This window comes from Canis lupus, chromosome 16, assembly GCF_003254725.2.
Source record: "Canis lupus dingo isolate Sandy chromosome 16, ASM325472v2, whole genome shotgun sequence".
Taxonomy (NCBI): domain Eukaryota; kingdom Metazoa; phylum Chordata; class Mammalia; order Carnivora; family Canidae; genus Canis; species Canis lupus.
The window spans coordinates 42,096,318-42,113,583 of NC_064258.1; the positions used below are offsets into that span (position 1 = coordinate 42,096,318).

General features: G+C 39.5%; 1 protein-coding gene across 4 annotated transcripts in view; it reads right to left on the minus strand.

Moving 5' to 3' along the window:
* MTUS1 (microtubule associated scaffold protein 1) overlaps positions 1-17,266 on the minus strand; it is a 165,616-nt gene that overhangs the window by 91,705 nt on the left and 56,645 nt on the right. For all 4 annotated transcript variants that reach the window (XM_049094939.1, XM_025469116.3, XM_049094940.1 and 1 more), the window contains exon 3: positions 12,056-12,251. In XM_049094939.1, the coding sequence (XP_048950896.1) occupies positions 12,056-12,251 (196 nt within the window). The remainder of the gene's footprint in view (positions 1-12,055; positions 12,252-17,266) is intronic.

The window sequence follows — 17,266 nt, forward strand, 5'->3', positions numbered from 1 at the left end:
ACACGATTCTTCTTATATGAGGCACCTAGAGTAGTCAAATTCAGAGACATAGAATGGTGATTGCCAGAGACTAAGGGGGTGGTGAACGAGGAGTTAGTCTTTAATGCATAAAGAGGTTCAGTTGGGGAAGAAAAAGTTCTGGAGATGGGATGATGGTCACTCTTGCACAACAGAGGGAATCTATTTTATACCACTGAACTACAAGCTTAAAAATGATTAGAATGGTAAATTTTATGTGACAAATTTAATCACAATAAAAAAATTAAGAGGTTGTATTATTAGTTATTATAGGATGTTACAAAATAATAGTCTGTTGTTGGCACAAAACTATATTGACAGATTAATAAACTGCTGTATAAATCCCAGAAATATAAAAATTTAGAATAGGATAAGGGAGAGTTTTTCAAATAAGAGATTTATTTGTAGTTTTAAGACAACTGAATTTTTAAAAAGTACAATTTGAGAAGCATGTATGATGTAGTGATTAAAAGTGAACTTTCCAGAGCCAGAATGCCTAGGTTTTAAACCCAGTTCCAGCACACACCGGCTGTGAGCAGGTTAACTAGCCTCTCTGTGCTGTTATTTCACATATGAAATAATGGGCATGATTATAGGTTACTTACTTTATGCCTTCTTTTAAAAGTTAAATAATTTTTATTTTTAAAATGCTTAGAACAATACTTGTAACATCTTAAGTGACCTAAATATTTAGCCACTAGTCTTATCACACACACACACCACAAAAAATAAAATAGGATTATAATAAAAGTTTAGAACAAAACCATACAAATTAGCTGTAATAACTCGATATAGATTAGTCTCTTTCAATAGAGAAGGTCTTGTTCAGCATAAAAACATAGGCAAAACTAAAGGAAAACATATTGGACCATATAAAAAAATTGAAAAATTTAAGTCACCATATACACAAAAAAAGGAAATTACAAAGGACAATGAACAATATCAAAACAAAGAATCATATGCTTCCAAATGTAAGCGAGCAAAAGCTCTTAATGAAACAGTAAATAAAAATAGTCCATATAATTTTTAAAAGTGTTTAACCTTACTGTGTCTAGCATCTTTCCTGGCTCCCCAACTGCCATCCCTCACCCCCATTTCCATTGCTCACACACTATAGAAAGATTTAAAAACCCTAATTCTTGCATTCCCAATCTTTCTTCAAGTTGGAGTGACCATGCATCTTGGTCTGTGCCAATACGACTTAAAGACACAGGGTTAGACGTAAGGTGCTGAACAGGATTTTTCCTCCCCGATAGAGATAGGCACACATGCCGGGAGTAAGCTTCAACTCTAGGATGTTGTCCTTCACCTTTAGCCTTTTACATAGTAGCAGGAGGACTTAGCACTTGGAACTCGTAGCGACCACATTTTAACTGAAGTCACTGACAAAACGACATGCTGCATCAGGAAGATGACATTATTGAATCACCAAACCTAGACCTACCATCTCTAGACTTTCTGTTAAACACACAACCTCTGTTTTGAACCAAATGGCATCCTTAACTACCAAGTGTTCCTCTCTCAGCATCTGATGCAGTTGATTCCTCCTTCCTCCTTGAAAGGTTTTCTTTACTTGGCTTCCAGAACAACACTCTTAACTGACTCCCTCCTACCCTCCTGGCTGTTTCTTTTTGATCTCCTTTGTGATTCCTCCTTATCTCCCTAATCCTTTAAAATTTAGGAGTTCCCCAGTGATATCCTTGACCTGTTCTCTCTTCTGTGCATTCTCTTAGTGGTCTTATCCAGTCTGGCAGTTTTAAATACCATCTAAATATTGATGAATCCCAAATTTATACCTGTAGATCAGACTTCTATGCACTCTACACTTGTATATCTCACTTTCTACTCAAAATCTTCACTTATAAGTTATTCATCTCAATTTAGTATCTCTATAGCTTGGTTCTTGCTACCCATCTCCCAATATCTGTGTCACCACCATCTATACCTATCTCAGTGGATGGAAACATTGGCCTTCCACTGTTTGCACCCAAAGTGTGTAGAGTTATCACTTTTTAGTACTTTAGATTATCAAGCATCCTATATACTTTTACTTATGTATTTATTACCTGTCTCTCCCACCAGAATGTAACTTCAAAGAGGGCATGGTTTTATCTTGTATTCACTTCTGTACCTCAGCACTTTGATCACCAAGTCTACATTTACTCAATAAAGACTTCAGTGCCAAGCATATGACAATTAAAATAAGATACCGTTTTGCACTTTCTGAAACAGTAAACATTTGAAAAGAGTGTTAGCAATGTCAAAATACTGGCAAGGGTGTTGGAAAACACTTATATACTCAGAGTAGGAGAACCGACTTGTATGCTGTTTCTGAAGGGCAATTTGGCAACATGTATCAAAAGTCTTAAAAATGCTCACACCCTCTGATTCCATCTAAAGGAATGTATCCAAGGAATTTATCTGACCAGCTCTATACTCATGTACAAAGTTCTTCAGTGTGGAATTGTTTCATGCACTATAAAAACAAAATAATGGGGCGCCTGGGTGGCGCTGTCAGTTATGTCTAACTCTTGGTTTCAGCTCAGGTTGTGATCTCAGAGTCGTGAGATCGAGCCATACGTCTGGCTCCGAGCTGAGCATGGAGTCAGTTTGAAATTCTCTGTCTTCCCTTCTCACTATGCTCATTCACACTCTTTAAAATAAATCTTAAAAAAACCTGAAACAACTGGACGTTCAAAGAAGTCGAAGAAATATATGGCATTTCAATGATGAAATATTTTAAGGTCATTTAAAATCATGTTATTAAAGAATAAGAACTTAAGAATCTAGGAAAGTTGGCACTCCACCTCTTAAATGAAAAAAAATTCAATCAACTCATTAAGTGCCTATTAGGTGTGGGATTTCTGAAACAGTGGGAACTGTTTGTCTCCATTAAATATATTTAAGCACACATACAGGAGAGAATGCAAAAAGAAAAGGTATTGAATCATTTATTATGAAATTTAGAAGTATTTGGCATTAATGAAATCAAGAGTAATTTTTTTTTTCTTTCCCACTTTTCACTGAAAGAGTTATACTTTTAAAATAGCCTACTAGTAGGGGTGGGAGTGCCTGAGTGGCTCAGTCAGTTAAGCATCCAACTCTTGGTTTCAGCTCAGGTCATGATCTCAGGGTCCTGGGATCCAGCTTCATGCAGGGGTCTGCACTCAGCAGGGAGACTGCTTGAGATTCTCTCTCCTTCTGCCCCCCCTGCATGCTCTCACACATTTGCGCTCTCTTTTCTCACTCTCTCAAAAATAAACAAATCTTTAAAAAAAAAAAAAAAAGCCTACTAGGAAGGGGGCAGCAGAAACCTGATGAGCTATCCAAATTAACTGGTTAATTTCAAGATACAAGAGAGGTAAAATAAGATTTCCTTTGCTGAGACCATGTTTCTCCTTTCCTTACATTGATATTGAGCCCATTGACCTGGGCTCTGTCTGGACCCACTGACGGCCAGAACACCAATGGATTGGGGCCCAGCTGCCCTCCTCTGTATTTCCAATTACCTTTATTTATTGACTTGGTCTTCAATCTCTACATTCTATACTCTGAACTCTAATTGTCCCTTCATTTCTACTTCCTAGTACATCAGTTAAGTCCTAAAAATTACCTCAATCCAGATGTATCCTTTTTAGTTGTATTTCTAGAGTCCTTTTTTTTTTTATAAGACTTTTCCTTCCACTCCCTCCCCCCCACGAGAGAGACAGAGAGGCAGAGACATATGCAGAGGAAGAAGCAGGTTCCTTGCAGGGATCCCAATGTGGGACTCAATCCCAGGGCTCTGGGATCTGACCTGAGTGGAACGCAGATGCTCAACCACTGAGTCACCCAGGCGTCCCTGTATTTCTAGAGTCTCAATGGCAAAAATTAAACAGCAGAAAGCATTAACACTAAACCAAGACTGGTACTTATATTTTAAGGGTATACTTCAATCATCTTATAGAATTATCTATATTCTAGCAAAAATTTTTCAGCAAACTTTGGTATTGATAATTTTACCCTATTCTGAAATCCTACAGTTTTCTTTAAAGTATCCTAAGGATACACGTGATAAGGAATGAACTCATCACCTCCTCTACCTGACTGGTCATAGCTGAGGGTAAACACCAAGTCTTACTTATCCCACAATTCCTCTGGGTCCCCAGTACGACTTACAGAGCACACACTCCCAAGCTGTCAGGTGAATGAATTATCTTCCAAAACACAGAATTTCAGTAGCCCTCTATATATATGTACTGCAAAATGTGACTTTCATAGTCCACACTCTTGAGTTAGCCAAGACGAGGTTGTATTAGTAAGGCATAAGAAACGACAGCTTAAACTCAAGAGTAAACGCAAAAACAAAGTCACAGTAGTACAGGTGAGTCATAATAAAAACACAGCAAGTATTAAGAGGGTGGTAATTTGACAGAGAAACAAGAACATCCCACAGAGCAAGGTTCTCACGAGGGCTTGAGTTGCATAGAAGCCCAGTGTTCATGGTGATACTGTCCGTACCTGCCTCTGCAAGTGTGCTCACAAGAGGTCTCTTGCTTCACGTGGAAATGAAACCAAAATAACTTCCATGGTCACGGGCCTGAGAATATGTGTCCCACAACTAAAGGTATAATAAACTCGAGAGTGTAATATACTCAAGGGAAACTTAAAAGAGTTGCATCCTTTCCCCTAGCTACCATACAAAGAGGATGAACAAGGGTCTTCATAGGTTTGTCAACAGATTTACTTATGTGGTGATGAATGAGCTCACTGGCACTCCAGTGGGAAAAGGCACATGGTGAGCATCCTGGCTCATCAGAAGCCAAGGCTCAGCAGCAGAGCTTCTTTTGATGAGGTCATGGAGACTCAAAAGCAAACATCATCTTCAGTTTACTTCCTTTTCAAAGGTTACAAAAATAAATATGTGAACAGATCTTACACAAACTCACTTCAAAGATATCACCTAACCTCAGAAAAGTGAGCTGGCCAATATGAAGGAGGAAACTGTCCGGTCCATTATCCACCACTGCTATTCTGACTCTTGACTCAAAATTCCCCACTTGATCTCCAGGTAGGTCTATACCGACACACTGCTGCATTCCCTTTATTTCTAAGGCTTAACTTGCCTGTACCCTGGACGCATTCCAATGCTTCAGTAGCTGACCATCAGCCATCCGCTCCCCACCCCCACCCCCGTTTTTTTTTAAAGATTTTATTTACATTCCAAGAGACAGAGAGGCAGAGACATAGGCAGAGGGAGAAGCAGGCTCCTCGCAGGGAGCCCAATGTGGGACATGATCCCCAGGACCCCGGGATCATGACCTGACCCAAAGGCAGATGCTCAACCGCTGAGCCACCCAGATGTCCCTGCTTTGATCTTTATCAGGTCTTTTCCTACATGCTTCCTTGCTCTCTACACATTTTTATCATCTTAAACCTGAAACATTCACACACTCTCTGAGGTGCTTCTCAGTCTCTTCATATTCAACATGTCCCCAACTAAACCCATTGTTCTTTCTCCTCCTGATAATCTCTTCTTACTATTTCTCCATCTTGCTTCATGGCCACCCAAAAAGCAAACAGAGGAGACATGTGGGACTATTTGCCACCCACAGAAGCTTAGCAGACCCTCTTCTTCCAAAACATTTTTGATATTTTCACCCTGCTTCCTATTCCCACATCCTGGCACGACTCTTACAAGTTTGTGTCTCAACTACGAAAGAACTGATCTGCTTCAACTATCTATGGGACTCATCCACCACTTACCCCAACACTCCATCTGTTCAAGGCATGCCAACCTGCCCTCGGTGTTTCCAGACGCACCATACCCTTTCATAACTCTCCACTTGCACCCTTGGGAATGCCAGCAACTTTCCACGTCTGGCATACTTCTATGGGCACATTCCAAGGCCAGTACAAATGTCATCACTATTCTCCTGCCTGCCCTTAGGCCCAGTCAGTGGTGTTCCCTTTACTGTGGACACACAGTATTTCAGAGATGTCTCCATTTGAATCAGGCCAGACAACATTTTTAAACACCTGTTGTGTAATAGGTCTGCTGTGCTGAGCACTGAAAAAAAAAAAAAAAAAATAAGACCTGGACTCTCCTTATGGACCTCACAATTTAGGAGACAGACATGTACAAAAATAGTTACAGTACAGAATAAATGCAAGATATCAGGCCAGGTCAGCTGCAATTTGAAAAATTAGTTTACATTCAGATGATGTGATTTAATACCCCTTTCCACCTCAGCCTCCAACTAGTGAGATTATAAAGGCCTATTATTTCATGTTTGTATTCTCTGAATCTAGTAGACTGCCCAGTACACAGCAGGCTCTCAAGACTTTTCTTGAATTCATAAGGTAAGAGAAAGTTCATAGTGACCTATGAAGCCTCATTATGTGTCATTCTATAAAGCAATCTTCTCTGCAATTACTTGCCAAGTAAGAACTGAGTGGAATGCCTGTAAGATGGAGAATTTACAGTGAAAATGTCAGGAAGGAATAAAAGAGAAGACACTTGTCACCCAGGTGCCTGGAAGACCCTACTTGGTTGTCCTCATTGCTACTCCCGGCCCCCCCCCCCGGCCCCCCACTGCACACACTGGGCAGCTCTCTGTCCCTCAAGCACCCCAGTGCTCCCTCATCTACACCTCTGCATTTGCTGTTCGCTCTGCCCCGGAAGGCCTGTCATCTCATGTCCTAATGCCTCCCTCCTTCTGTGCCTTCAGGCACTGGTTCATTTGTCACCTGCTCAGTGAGGCCTTTTGTAACCACCTGATATTAAGATTTAACTCCCTTCACCACCTTTTTTCCTCAGCACTTATCATATTACATTCTAAATATTTTATTTAATTTTCTGTCACGCCTGACTAGAACTGAAGCTCCACAAAGTCCAGAATTTATCTGTTTTGTGCCTTTCTTCATGCCCAGCACAAGCAGGCACTCACTAGACACTTGCCAAGCGAGGAAGTCAGTGTGTCGGACTCCTGGATATACGCCACAGAGGCCAAGAGCGCCAACCCCAGCACCAGACTACTTGTTCGGTTTCCTGTCTCCACCAATTATTAACTGTGTAACTTTGTGTGAGTTACTAAGATTTCAAAACTTCAAATTCCTCATCTGCAGAAGAGGGATAAGCATACTGTCTATACCTCATGAATTGTGAGAGTAAATGAAGTGAGGCTTTAGAAAGCTTAGAACAGAGCATGGCACATCACTGGCCCTCAAAAACATTACTACTACTATTATTTTTATGCCAAGAAAATTTAGGATACATTTTTTACAAGAGGTTTTAATTACATGCAAACACAGAAACATCCAAACCAACACATTAGTTTTTAGAATAAGTTATTAGGTGATAATTTCTGGTTATTATGAATTTATAGTGAGTATCCCCCCCTCATAATTTTGCTAGCTATTTCTCTCAAACTCTCACCTCACCATAAAATGATATAAAATTGAAATAATTTTAAATTCCCTTTTAACACTAAAGAGACAAAATTAGTTCGCAAAACACAACTATGCAAAAAACAACGTAGCAAGAAAGCTCAGAAACCTATGATGCTAGGCAAGTCATTACAAGTTTGGGATGTACTCCCGGTTTGAGAAGAATCTATTTTATTAACCCACAATAAACTGAATTACAACAAAGGTTTATCCTTTTAAAAAGTTATTTTTCTTTCTCCAGAAGAAAAACTAAAGACTGTTTCTTTCATGAGGCCTTTCTTCAGGCTCTGGTATAATCAGACCAACCCCTGAACATTCTTCTTTTGCCCAAAGTCCTAAAGTACTTAGGGGCTTTTTCCCACACCCTTAATACACCCTTTTTATGCTGCTCTTTGGTTGCATCATAAGCATGCACTTACCCTCCCCAGGTGGGTTATAGGATCCACGGGGCAGGGAGTGTATTTTGTCTCACTTCCGTAATCCTACCTTGCCCAGGCTGGTCACTGGAAGGGCAATTACAGGTGTGTCTGAAGGAACACACACATTCATAATCTAAAACCTGATAAGAACTGGTACCGCCTTCACAAGAGGGTGGCAGGTAGGCCTGAAAATGCCTGAATGAATCATGAAGTATTTAACTGTGCGGTGATTTCCTTAGCAGCATTAATTTGCAATAATCATGTAACATCTTTTAAATTATGGTAAACTGACAGAACTTTAAGCCAAGGCCCTGAAAAGAGAAATGCCAATTTCTAAAGCACTCAGCTGAGTGTGAGAATTTTAATCTTTCAAAACTCAGAGTCCTACTACAGTAGGTTGTATTCTTTTTTTTTTAAGATTTTATTTATTTGAGAGAGTACAGGCACAGGGGAGGGGCAGAGGGAGAAGCAGACTCCACACTGAGCAGGAAGCCCAACGCAGGGCTCGATCCCAGAACCCCAAGATCATGACCTGAGCCGCAGGCAGACACTTAACCAATTGACCAATACAGGTGCCTCAAGAGTAGTTCTTTAGACCGATAATGTGAAGTTTAGGAGAATGGGCTCCAGAGCTCTACTGCATGGTTTGAATCTTACCTCTGCTACTTGCTAGCTGCACAACCTTGACAAGTTATTCAATTTCTGTGTGATGTTTTCCTCAATCTGTAAATGAGAATAAGCCTCACAAAACTACTGTGAGGATAAACACATCTATAAATGAAATGATTAGGACAGAGCCTAAAACTTGATAAGCATTTTGTAAGTGTGTTCTCTCACTGGCATTATAATTATTATTATCCTAGTTTTCCTCACTACCTCATCTTATTTAATTGGAGTGGTTAAAACACATCCATATTCTAAACAAAGATACTTTGAATTTGGTCTGTTACTGGTCATAATCTGGTTTTATACAAATTTCCCGATTTTTAAAATTATTTTTCCAGTCTTATTGAGATCTAGTTGGCACACATCACTGTGTAAGTTGAAGGAGTAGAGCATAATGGCTTGACTTAACATGTACTGTGCATTGGTGACCTCAATAAGTTTAATTAGCATCCACAATCTCACACAGACACAATAAAAAGCAAAAAAAAAATTTTTCCCTTATGATGAGGATTTAACTCTCTTATTTTTCATACAGATCGTACAGCAGCATTAGCTATGGTCATCATGCTGTACCATTTCCAGATACTGACAAGTAAAATGGAAGAGCTCCATTGGGTTTAATTCTAATTCTTTGTCCTGCTCAGTTTAAAGCTTCAAGAAAATGGCTATTTCAATTCCAGATCTGGTTTTCTACTTAGTTCTCTGAAAGGATTTATTGAAAACCCCAGTCGGCTGGAACATTCCTGCTGCTTACCTTTCAGGAGAGTAACTTTGTATACAGAATACAGAGGATGTTCATTTGGTTTCAATTTTCTAATACACAAACACCACATTGTACAGTAAATGGCAACACACTCTCAATGATCTAAAGGCACATTGTTATTGCTCCTTGATCTTCTGCTCTACTTTTAACTCTGTGGTGATTAAATTTCCTGTCCCCCACGACAAACACCTCTCAATTTATCGTGAGCATCCACACAAGCTAGTTGTTGTTGTTTTTTTTTTTTTTTTTAAATACAGCATAATCAAGTTAGTCTTCAAACAGTTCACATAAAAACTCAAATGCAAATCCATGAAGTTTCTGGTTATATTAATTTTTTTTTCCATTTCTATACAGAAATCCACCAGGTAAAAGAAAACTTAGTTTTTAACTCAGACTGAAAACTTTGAATACATAACTTAGTTATCAAGTTTCTTTATACAGGTTAATCAAAGCTCAATAAATGTCCTTGTCTTTTCATAAGAGTAAACAGACCTACTTTCTCTTAAGGCATGATATTATATAATATACAGAAAAGGGACTTTTAAAATGCTTAACTTTTTGGTAGAACAGATCACCTACATAAATGAATCCTAGTTTTGAAAATATAGTTGGCCCTCCTTCTCCCCATCTTCCCATCCACAGGGGATAGGTTTCAAGACCACCAATGGATGGCTGAAATCACAGATAGTACCAAGCCCTATGTGTACTGTTTTTTTCCTATACATATCTACCTGTGATAAAGTTTAATTTATAAATGAGACACAGAAAGAATAAAAAAAGAATTATAAAGATTACAATAAAGAATTATAAAGAATTATAACAATATACTATAATAAGAGTTATGTGAATGTGGTCTCTCTCTCTCTCTTTTCAGCTTCTTCCTGTGAAGGGGTGAGCTGATAAAATGCCTTCATGAGGAGCTGGATTGAGGTGAATGATCTAGGCATTACAATTCAGTGTTAGGCTACTCCTGACTGTAACAACACATTAGAAGGAGGGTCACCTGCCTCTGTGCCATGCGTGACTATGGCTAACTGAAATCATTGAAAGCAGAACCCCAGATGGCTGGGGACCACTGTCTATCCTATCCTGGGTACTGGCCTAGTCTCCTGAAAGTATGTGTGCTTCCAGTTTTCTGAGTTTTAAGCATCCTGTGGCCTAGAGAATCATACTAGTTGTAGCCACTGCTCAGAAAATTTGGCGAGTCCTCAAACTTCACCCAGAAAGATAAGGACTGTGAAAGCTGACAGGTCCTTACATGCTCAAATCCTCGTATTTCACTATGCAAGGCTGAAGCCCAGGGTGGATAAACAACTTGCTTGTGCAGCTCACTGGTGCTGGAGTAGTACTAGAATATAGGGCTCCTAAACTACAGGCTATGGAGTGATTGGCCATGACTCTGCAGCGCCACCAAGCCATAGGTGCTCCTAATATCCAAACAGGAAGAGAACTCCCCATCATCGGGCAACCACCACTACGCTTACCTATCATCAATGATAAGAACCAAAGCTTTGATCTCCCTAACTGTGGCATATCTATAATCAGGATCATTGTTTCTCTTCTGTTTCTCTTCTTTTCTCTCCAATGAAGACGACTTCAAGTGAATTCTTTCCTCCTATGCAGCTCCTCCAGGGATGGGAATAGAAATGTGCTGCAGATCCTTCCTCCTCCCCCCGTACTGCTTCCTGGCTTTGCTCCTCAGAACCTCAAGATCTTAATGCTAGGTCTGAATCTAAATAAATCACCCTTAAAATACTTCTGCTCATTATAGGCTTCTCAAACAGGAGTTCTCAAAACAGAATTAGAAAAGAAAACCTAAAACTATCAAGGTGTAGAGTAGTATGGAGATCCTCTGGGATCTGCTTGGTTTTGTTAGTTTCTGCAAAATGTTCTCATGTGTGTGACACATCAGTCTAGAGGCACTTTTTCTTCTCCCCAGATCATTCAACAGTAGTTGCTATTTTTATAAGGGAACTTACTTCTAAATCCATCAGGCTTGCCTTTAATTCGCTCAAGGTTGTACCTGTTAAAATAAAGGTTGTTCCCTGCAGAGTGTTCTCAATCAACTGGAATGGCTAGCAGTGTTTTTGTCTTAGTCTCTACAACATAGGCTGACTTTTCCATTTCCTGTTCTGATCTGCAACCCAGAGAAGTCTGTCCATCTGCCAAATTTCAGTAAGACACTTAACAGCTACTCTTAAAGTGCTCCAACTTCATAAACCTAGCAGGAATTTGAAATTACTGCTTCTAAAATATAAACATAAATAAATGTTCATCTTAGCGAAGTTTAACTTTTTAGTCACTCTTACATCCCTGCAAATTTATAATACATCTTTCAGTAAAAGTTAAGGAAAAACTAATCTCTTTCCACCACCATGAGTCCAGGATATAATACTTAAGTATTATTAAGCACATAAACATTTACAAAAAAAAAAAAATTTTCTAATTTTGAAATTATTTGTATGTAAGAGGGACCCAATTATTTGCTTATAATTTTTCTTAGTATTATAAGTTGGTTTATACACCTATATCTTTCACTGAACTAGCCTTTACATCACTCAAAGATCAGAGCTATGTCTATAACTTCTTTTTCTACCTTCCCTGTGTAAGATGCTGGTCAGCAAAAGCCTAAATGTTGTAGTGGATAGAATGTGTTAGTTTTATAACCAAAACCTGTCTTTCTGCTCTTTGACATGCCTATTCCTACATTCAAATAATTCATAAACTGCTATAAGGCACAGCTGATTTATTTTATTCTTACCAGAACTGGACACACGCCTGATCCTCTGTGGAGATAAGGCCCGATCAGAATTGAGATTTCTACTGTCACTATTCCGCCTCAAACAGGAAACAGAAGGCCCCACTTTGGCTTTTGAACCAGATGTTTTCCTTAAATTGGAGGAGTCAGGCTTGGATATGTTCCTACCTGATGTGGCTGCAGTTTTTGAAGCAGAACCCTGTGAAAAAAATAGTTAAGATTTTAATCCAGATCATACCTTCCTCCTACCATTTCCTCTTGGCACTACGTCAAAGCAACAATTTCTGTCTATGCAGATGTGCCAGATGGATGTTTAAATGTCATTTTTAGTATGAAGGAATTAAACCTCTTCATAGTTCTCTTTTAAATCCACCAAGATCTGTCTTTTGTGCCCATCCACAGAACTACTCCCAAGATGACCAGTGCCACGAACTAAAGTCAAGCTACAGCTTTCATCTTGTTCCCTGTAGCCCCTCCTGAGGCATAGGATTCTGATGGCAGGGTCTTCCTCTGACTTCTCCAACAGAGCACTTTCCTGGTTTTGTTTCTACCTGCCTGGTTATTTCTCCTCTGGATCCTGTCTCAATGTTAGTGGTCTCAAGGGTCCTAAACTTGACCCAGGTCTTTCCTTGCTATATTGCTCTCCCTTGGTGATCTTGTCGACTGTTCAACTGCCACCTACACCCTATTATATCTGAAGTCCACGTGTCCAAGTTAGCACTTCCTGCATTTCCCAGCTTTCTTTACCTTTCCATTTAGCATCCTTTAGGCACCTCTGCCTTCCCATATTTACCACAACATACCCAGGTACCCAACATACATAATAAAAGCTATTTCTAGGTGCTTCCTTTACTTCCTAAAGCTTGGTAAACTGCTTTCTCTTTTGCATCCACCTTAACATGAGCCTGAATTACTGAAACCGTAACCTCAGGATTTCTGGTTTCACCAGCTTCCACTCGAATCCATGTTTTACTCCATTGCTTAGGTAATCTCCTTAAAGGCCAAACTGGATTAGGCAGCTTTCCTCTGTCTTCCAGATAAAGTCAACCCTTAACAAGGCACACCCAACCCTTTTGGATCTAGCAACCTCTGCTATACCCTTCAGTTTAACCCTTAATGTTCACAGTCCTATACCCCTGGCTCCCATCATACTCACTACCCTGGAATCCCCTAAATGAGAGTATCTTCTCATATTTCTTCATCTTTGTATATTTTATTTCCTCTACCCAGAGTACTCTTCCAATTTATACATACCCTTTGAGTTCCAGCTAGTGGCTAATGTCATAGCTCCCCTAAAGCCTCCCTTGACAACTCTCCCCATTCCTCCCCCACCCCATCCTGCCTTCTGCATCTCAGTAGCTTATACATACTCCCAACTTAATATTTAACATCCCCTTTATCTTCTACTGTTACCTACCACACCAGGTATGAGGTTTGACCAGAGGTGGTAGCTTTCCTTTCTGTATCCCAACAGTCACCATAATATACAATAGGCAGTCAATAAATATTCCCATTCTACCCACAGGAAACGAGACCTTGAGCTTTATTCAAGGGCAAATTCCAACACCATAAGCTATTATTTGCATTCTCCCTTTACAAAAAGAACTGAGTCTCATAGAGACTAAGTAATTTGCCCAGTCATTCTCCCCTGAACGATGGAGCTAATCTGAAAGCCTATGTAACTCTAAATCCATACTCCTAATAACTATCCTGTGTATTCCCCATTGGTACCCTTCTTTAATAAGTCATAAGTAGATGATTTCTAACACAGATATGTAATTCATTCACTGACAGTTGAATTCATACACCAGGTGAATTAAAAATTTAGTAGGGCAAGACTTCTAGGGAAGATAGTGGAATAGCAGGACCCTAAGTTCATGTCCACCCACATATACTACTACATAACCCTCACATTATTGCAAATAACCTGGAAAAGGACCTGAAGACTAGCATAACAAGCTCCACAACTGAATGTGAAAAAGAGGTCACATTAAAGAGGGTGAGAAGGGCACACACATGGTGGAGAGCTAAACACAGAGGGTCTGGATACAGAAGAGAGGGAGCTTTAAGCACAGGAGAGCCACAAGAAACAATCACACCAGGGAAGCTGCATGGGGAAGACTAATCCCCATAACATTCTGCTTTGAAAATCAGAGCAGCTGATTTTCATACAACCAGTTGAATTTAAAAATCAGCAGGCTGCACAGGGAAAGACTGGAGGGCCAACAGGAAGCTGAGTCCTTGCCCTTAAAGAGATAGCAGAAAGAACAGCCTGAGGAGATACAGTTTAGAAGCAGCAGTTTGAAAATGCCTGGGGTATACAAGAAGGAAAGTTAGTTACTAATCTCAGAGTTCCCTGAGGGACTTCTCCAGAAACAAAGGAGCTGGCAGGCACCATTTCCCTCCCCTACCTCCAGCATAATCACCAAGCCAACTGCAGGAAACAGCTAGCACTCACTACCAAACTTGCTTATCCCATGCCCTGCTCCCTCCAGCTGGGCCAACCCCTCTCCTGATGCCGTGGATTCCCTCCCCCATAAGACCCACCCAAACCCTGCCAACACTGCATCTCCGACCTCCCTCAGAAGAGGCATGCACCTTGTTAAAACTATACCTCTACCCAAATGCACTTCATGGAGCTGCCATGGGCAGCCCCACTCTCCAGTGTCTCCTGTGGAGAAGGAATGGTACCTACAGCTTGTGGCACCAAGACTTCACTTGCCATACTTCCCAGAGCTGCCCCAGCTGGCCTCCAGTCTCCACAGAGGCTGCATGATCCTGGTGGAAAAGGACCCACAGGAATAGCTTGCAGCACCCTGCCCCCACCTGCATGCACTTTATGAAGCAACCCTGGTAGGCCTGATCTTGTAGGCAGTGGCAAGTCCCCTGTGAAGAGGACCAACATGGCCTTATTATTTAAAGTGTGGTTTCACTGCTTTCAAGAGCAACAGACATAGCTGACTTTCACATCACACAGAAAACACACAGTTAGACAAAATGAGGAGACAGAGGAATGTGTCCCAAATCAAAGAGCAGGGCAAAATCACAGCAAGAGAAATAAGTGAAAGAGAGATAATAAACCTGATAGATAATTTAAACTAATGATTATGAAGATACTAGACAAGAGTGGAGGACATCAGTGAAACCCTTACACAGAACAAAAAAGAACCTATCAGAGATAAAGAATCCAATAATTGCAATTAAAAATATGTTTGCAGAATAAGAGACTAGAGGAAGCAGAGGAACAAATTAATGACCTAGAAGACAGAGTTATGGAAAGTAATCAGGCTGAACAAGTGAGAGAAAAAACAACTATGCAAAATAAAAACAGATTTGGGGAACTCAGGGAATCCATCAAGTATAATAATGTTCACAATACAGGGATCCCAGAAGAAAGGAAAAAGCAGAAAATTTATTTGAAGAAATAAGAGGTGAAAACTTCCCTAATCTGGGGGAGGAAATATATTCAATCTAGGAGTACAGAGATCCCCACAAAAAACATCAACCCAAGGAGGTCCACGCATCAAGACACACAGTAATTAAAATAGCAAAAAGTAGTGATAAAGAATGTTAAAAGCAATGAGAGAAGGTAGTTACGTACCAGGGAAACCCCATAAGGCTAGGAAAAAGTTTTCAGGCCAGAAAGGAGTGGTATGATATATTCAAAGCGCTGAAAGGAAAAAATCTGCAGCCAAGAATACTCTATTTTGCAAAGCTATCATTCAGAATAGGAGGAAAGATAAAGAGCTTCTTAAACAAAAACTAAAAGAGTTCATGACCACTAAACCAGTCCTATAAGAACTTCTAAAGAGAACTCTGAGTGGAAAAGAAAGATCATAAGTGAGAGTATGAAAAGTAGGAAACATAAAATAAGTAAAAGTAAATATTTCTGTAAAAAACAGTCTAGGGATTTATGAAAGGATGTAAAATATGACATCATATACCTAACACATGGTGGGAGGGGGATATGAAGAGTAAAGAATGGGTTCAACATAAGAATCCATCAACTTCATATAGATTGCTATTTGCCGAAGTTGTCATACAAACCTAATGTTAACCACGAATCAAAGCAAACCAGTAAAAGATCTGCAAAGAATCCAAGTATATCACTAAAGAAAACCAGCAAACACAGAGAAAGTGAAAGATCAGAAAATAGCTACAAGAACAAACACAAAACAAGTAATGAAACAGCAATACATATCAATAATTACTTTGAATGTAACTGGACCAAACTCGCGAATCAAAAGCCATAAGCTGACAGAGTGGATAAAAAAATAAGACCCATTTCTATGCTACCTACAAGAGACTCATTTCAGACCTAAAGACACATGCAGATTGAAAGTGAGAGGATGGAGAAACATTATGCAAATAGATGTCAAAAAGAAAAAGCCAGAGTAGCAATTGTTTCATTGGAAAAAAATAGATTTTAAAACAAAGACTAGAGATTCCCGGGTGGCTCAGTGGTTTAGCATCTGTCTTCAATTCAGGGCATGATCCTGGGGTCCTGGGATCAATTCTCACATCAGGTTCCTCACAGGGAGCCTGCTTCTTCTTCTGCCTGTGTCTCTGCCTCTTTGTGTCTCTCATGAATAAATAAAATCTTTAAAAAAAAAATTAAAAAAACAGACTGGAACAAGAGACAAAGAAGGACATATATAATAATAAAGGGGACAACCCAACAAGAAGAAATAATAATTGTAAATATTTGTGCACCCAACAAGGGAGCACCCGAATACATAAAAGTTAATAACAAAGGAACTAATTGATATCAATACAATAGTAGTAGTAGACTTTAACATCCCACTTACACTGATGCTCATATCATCCAAAGAGAAAATCAACAAGGAAACAATAGCTTTGAATGACACAATGCAACAGATGGATTTAACATATATTTAGAACATTCTACTCTAAAACAGAATACACATACTAATCAAGTGCATGTGGAACATTCTTGAGAATAGATCACATATTAAGACACAAAACAAGTCTCAACAAATTAAAAAAGACCAAGGTCATACCATTCATCTTGTATGACTACAACACTATGAAACTTGAAATTAACCACAAGGAAAAAAAAAAAAACTAGAAAGAACACAAATACAAGGAGGTTAAATAACATGCTACTAAACAGTGAATGGGTCAACCAAGAAATCAAAGAAATAAATTGCATGGAAACAAATGAAAATGAAGATACCATGGTCCAGAATCTTT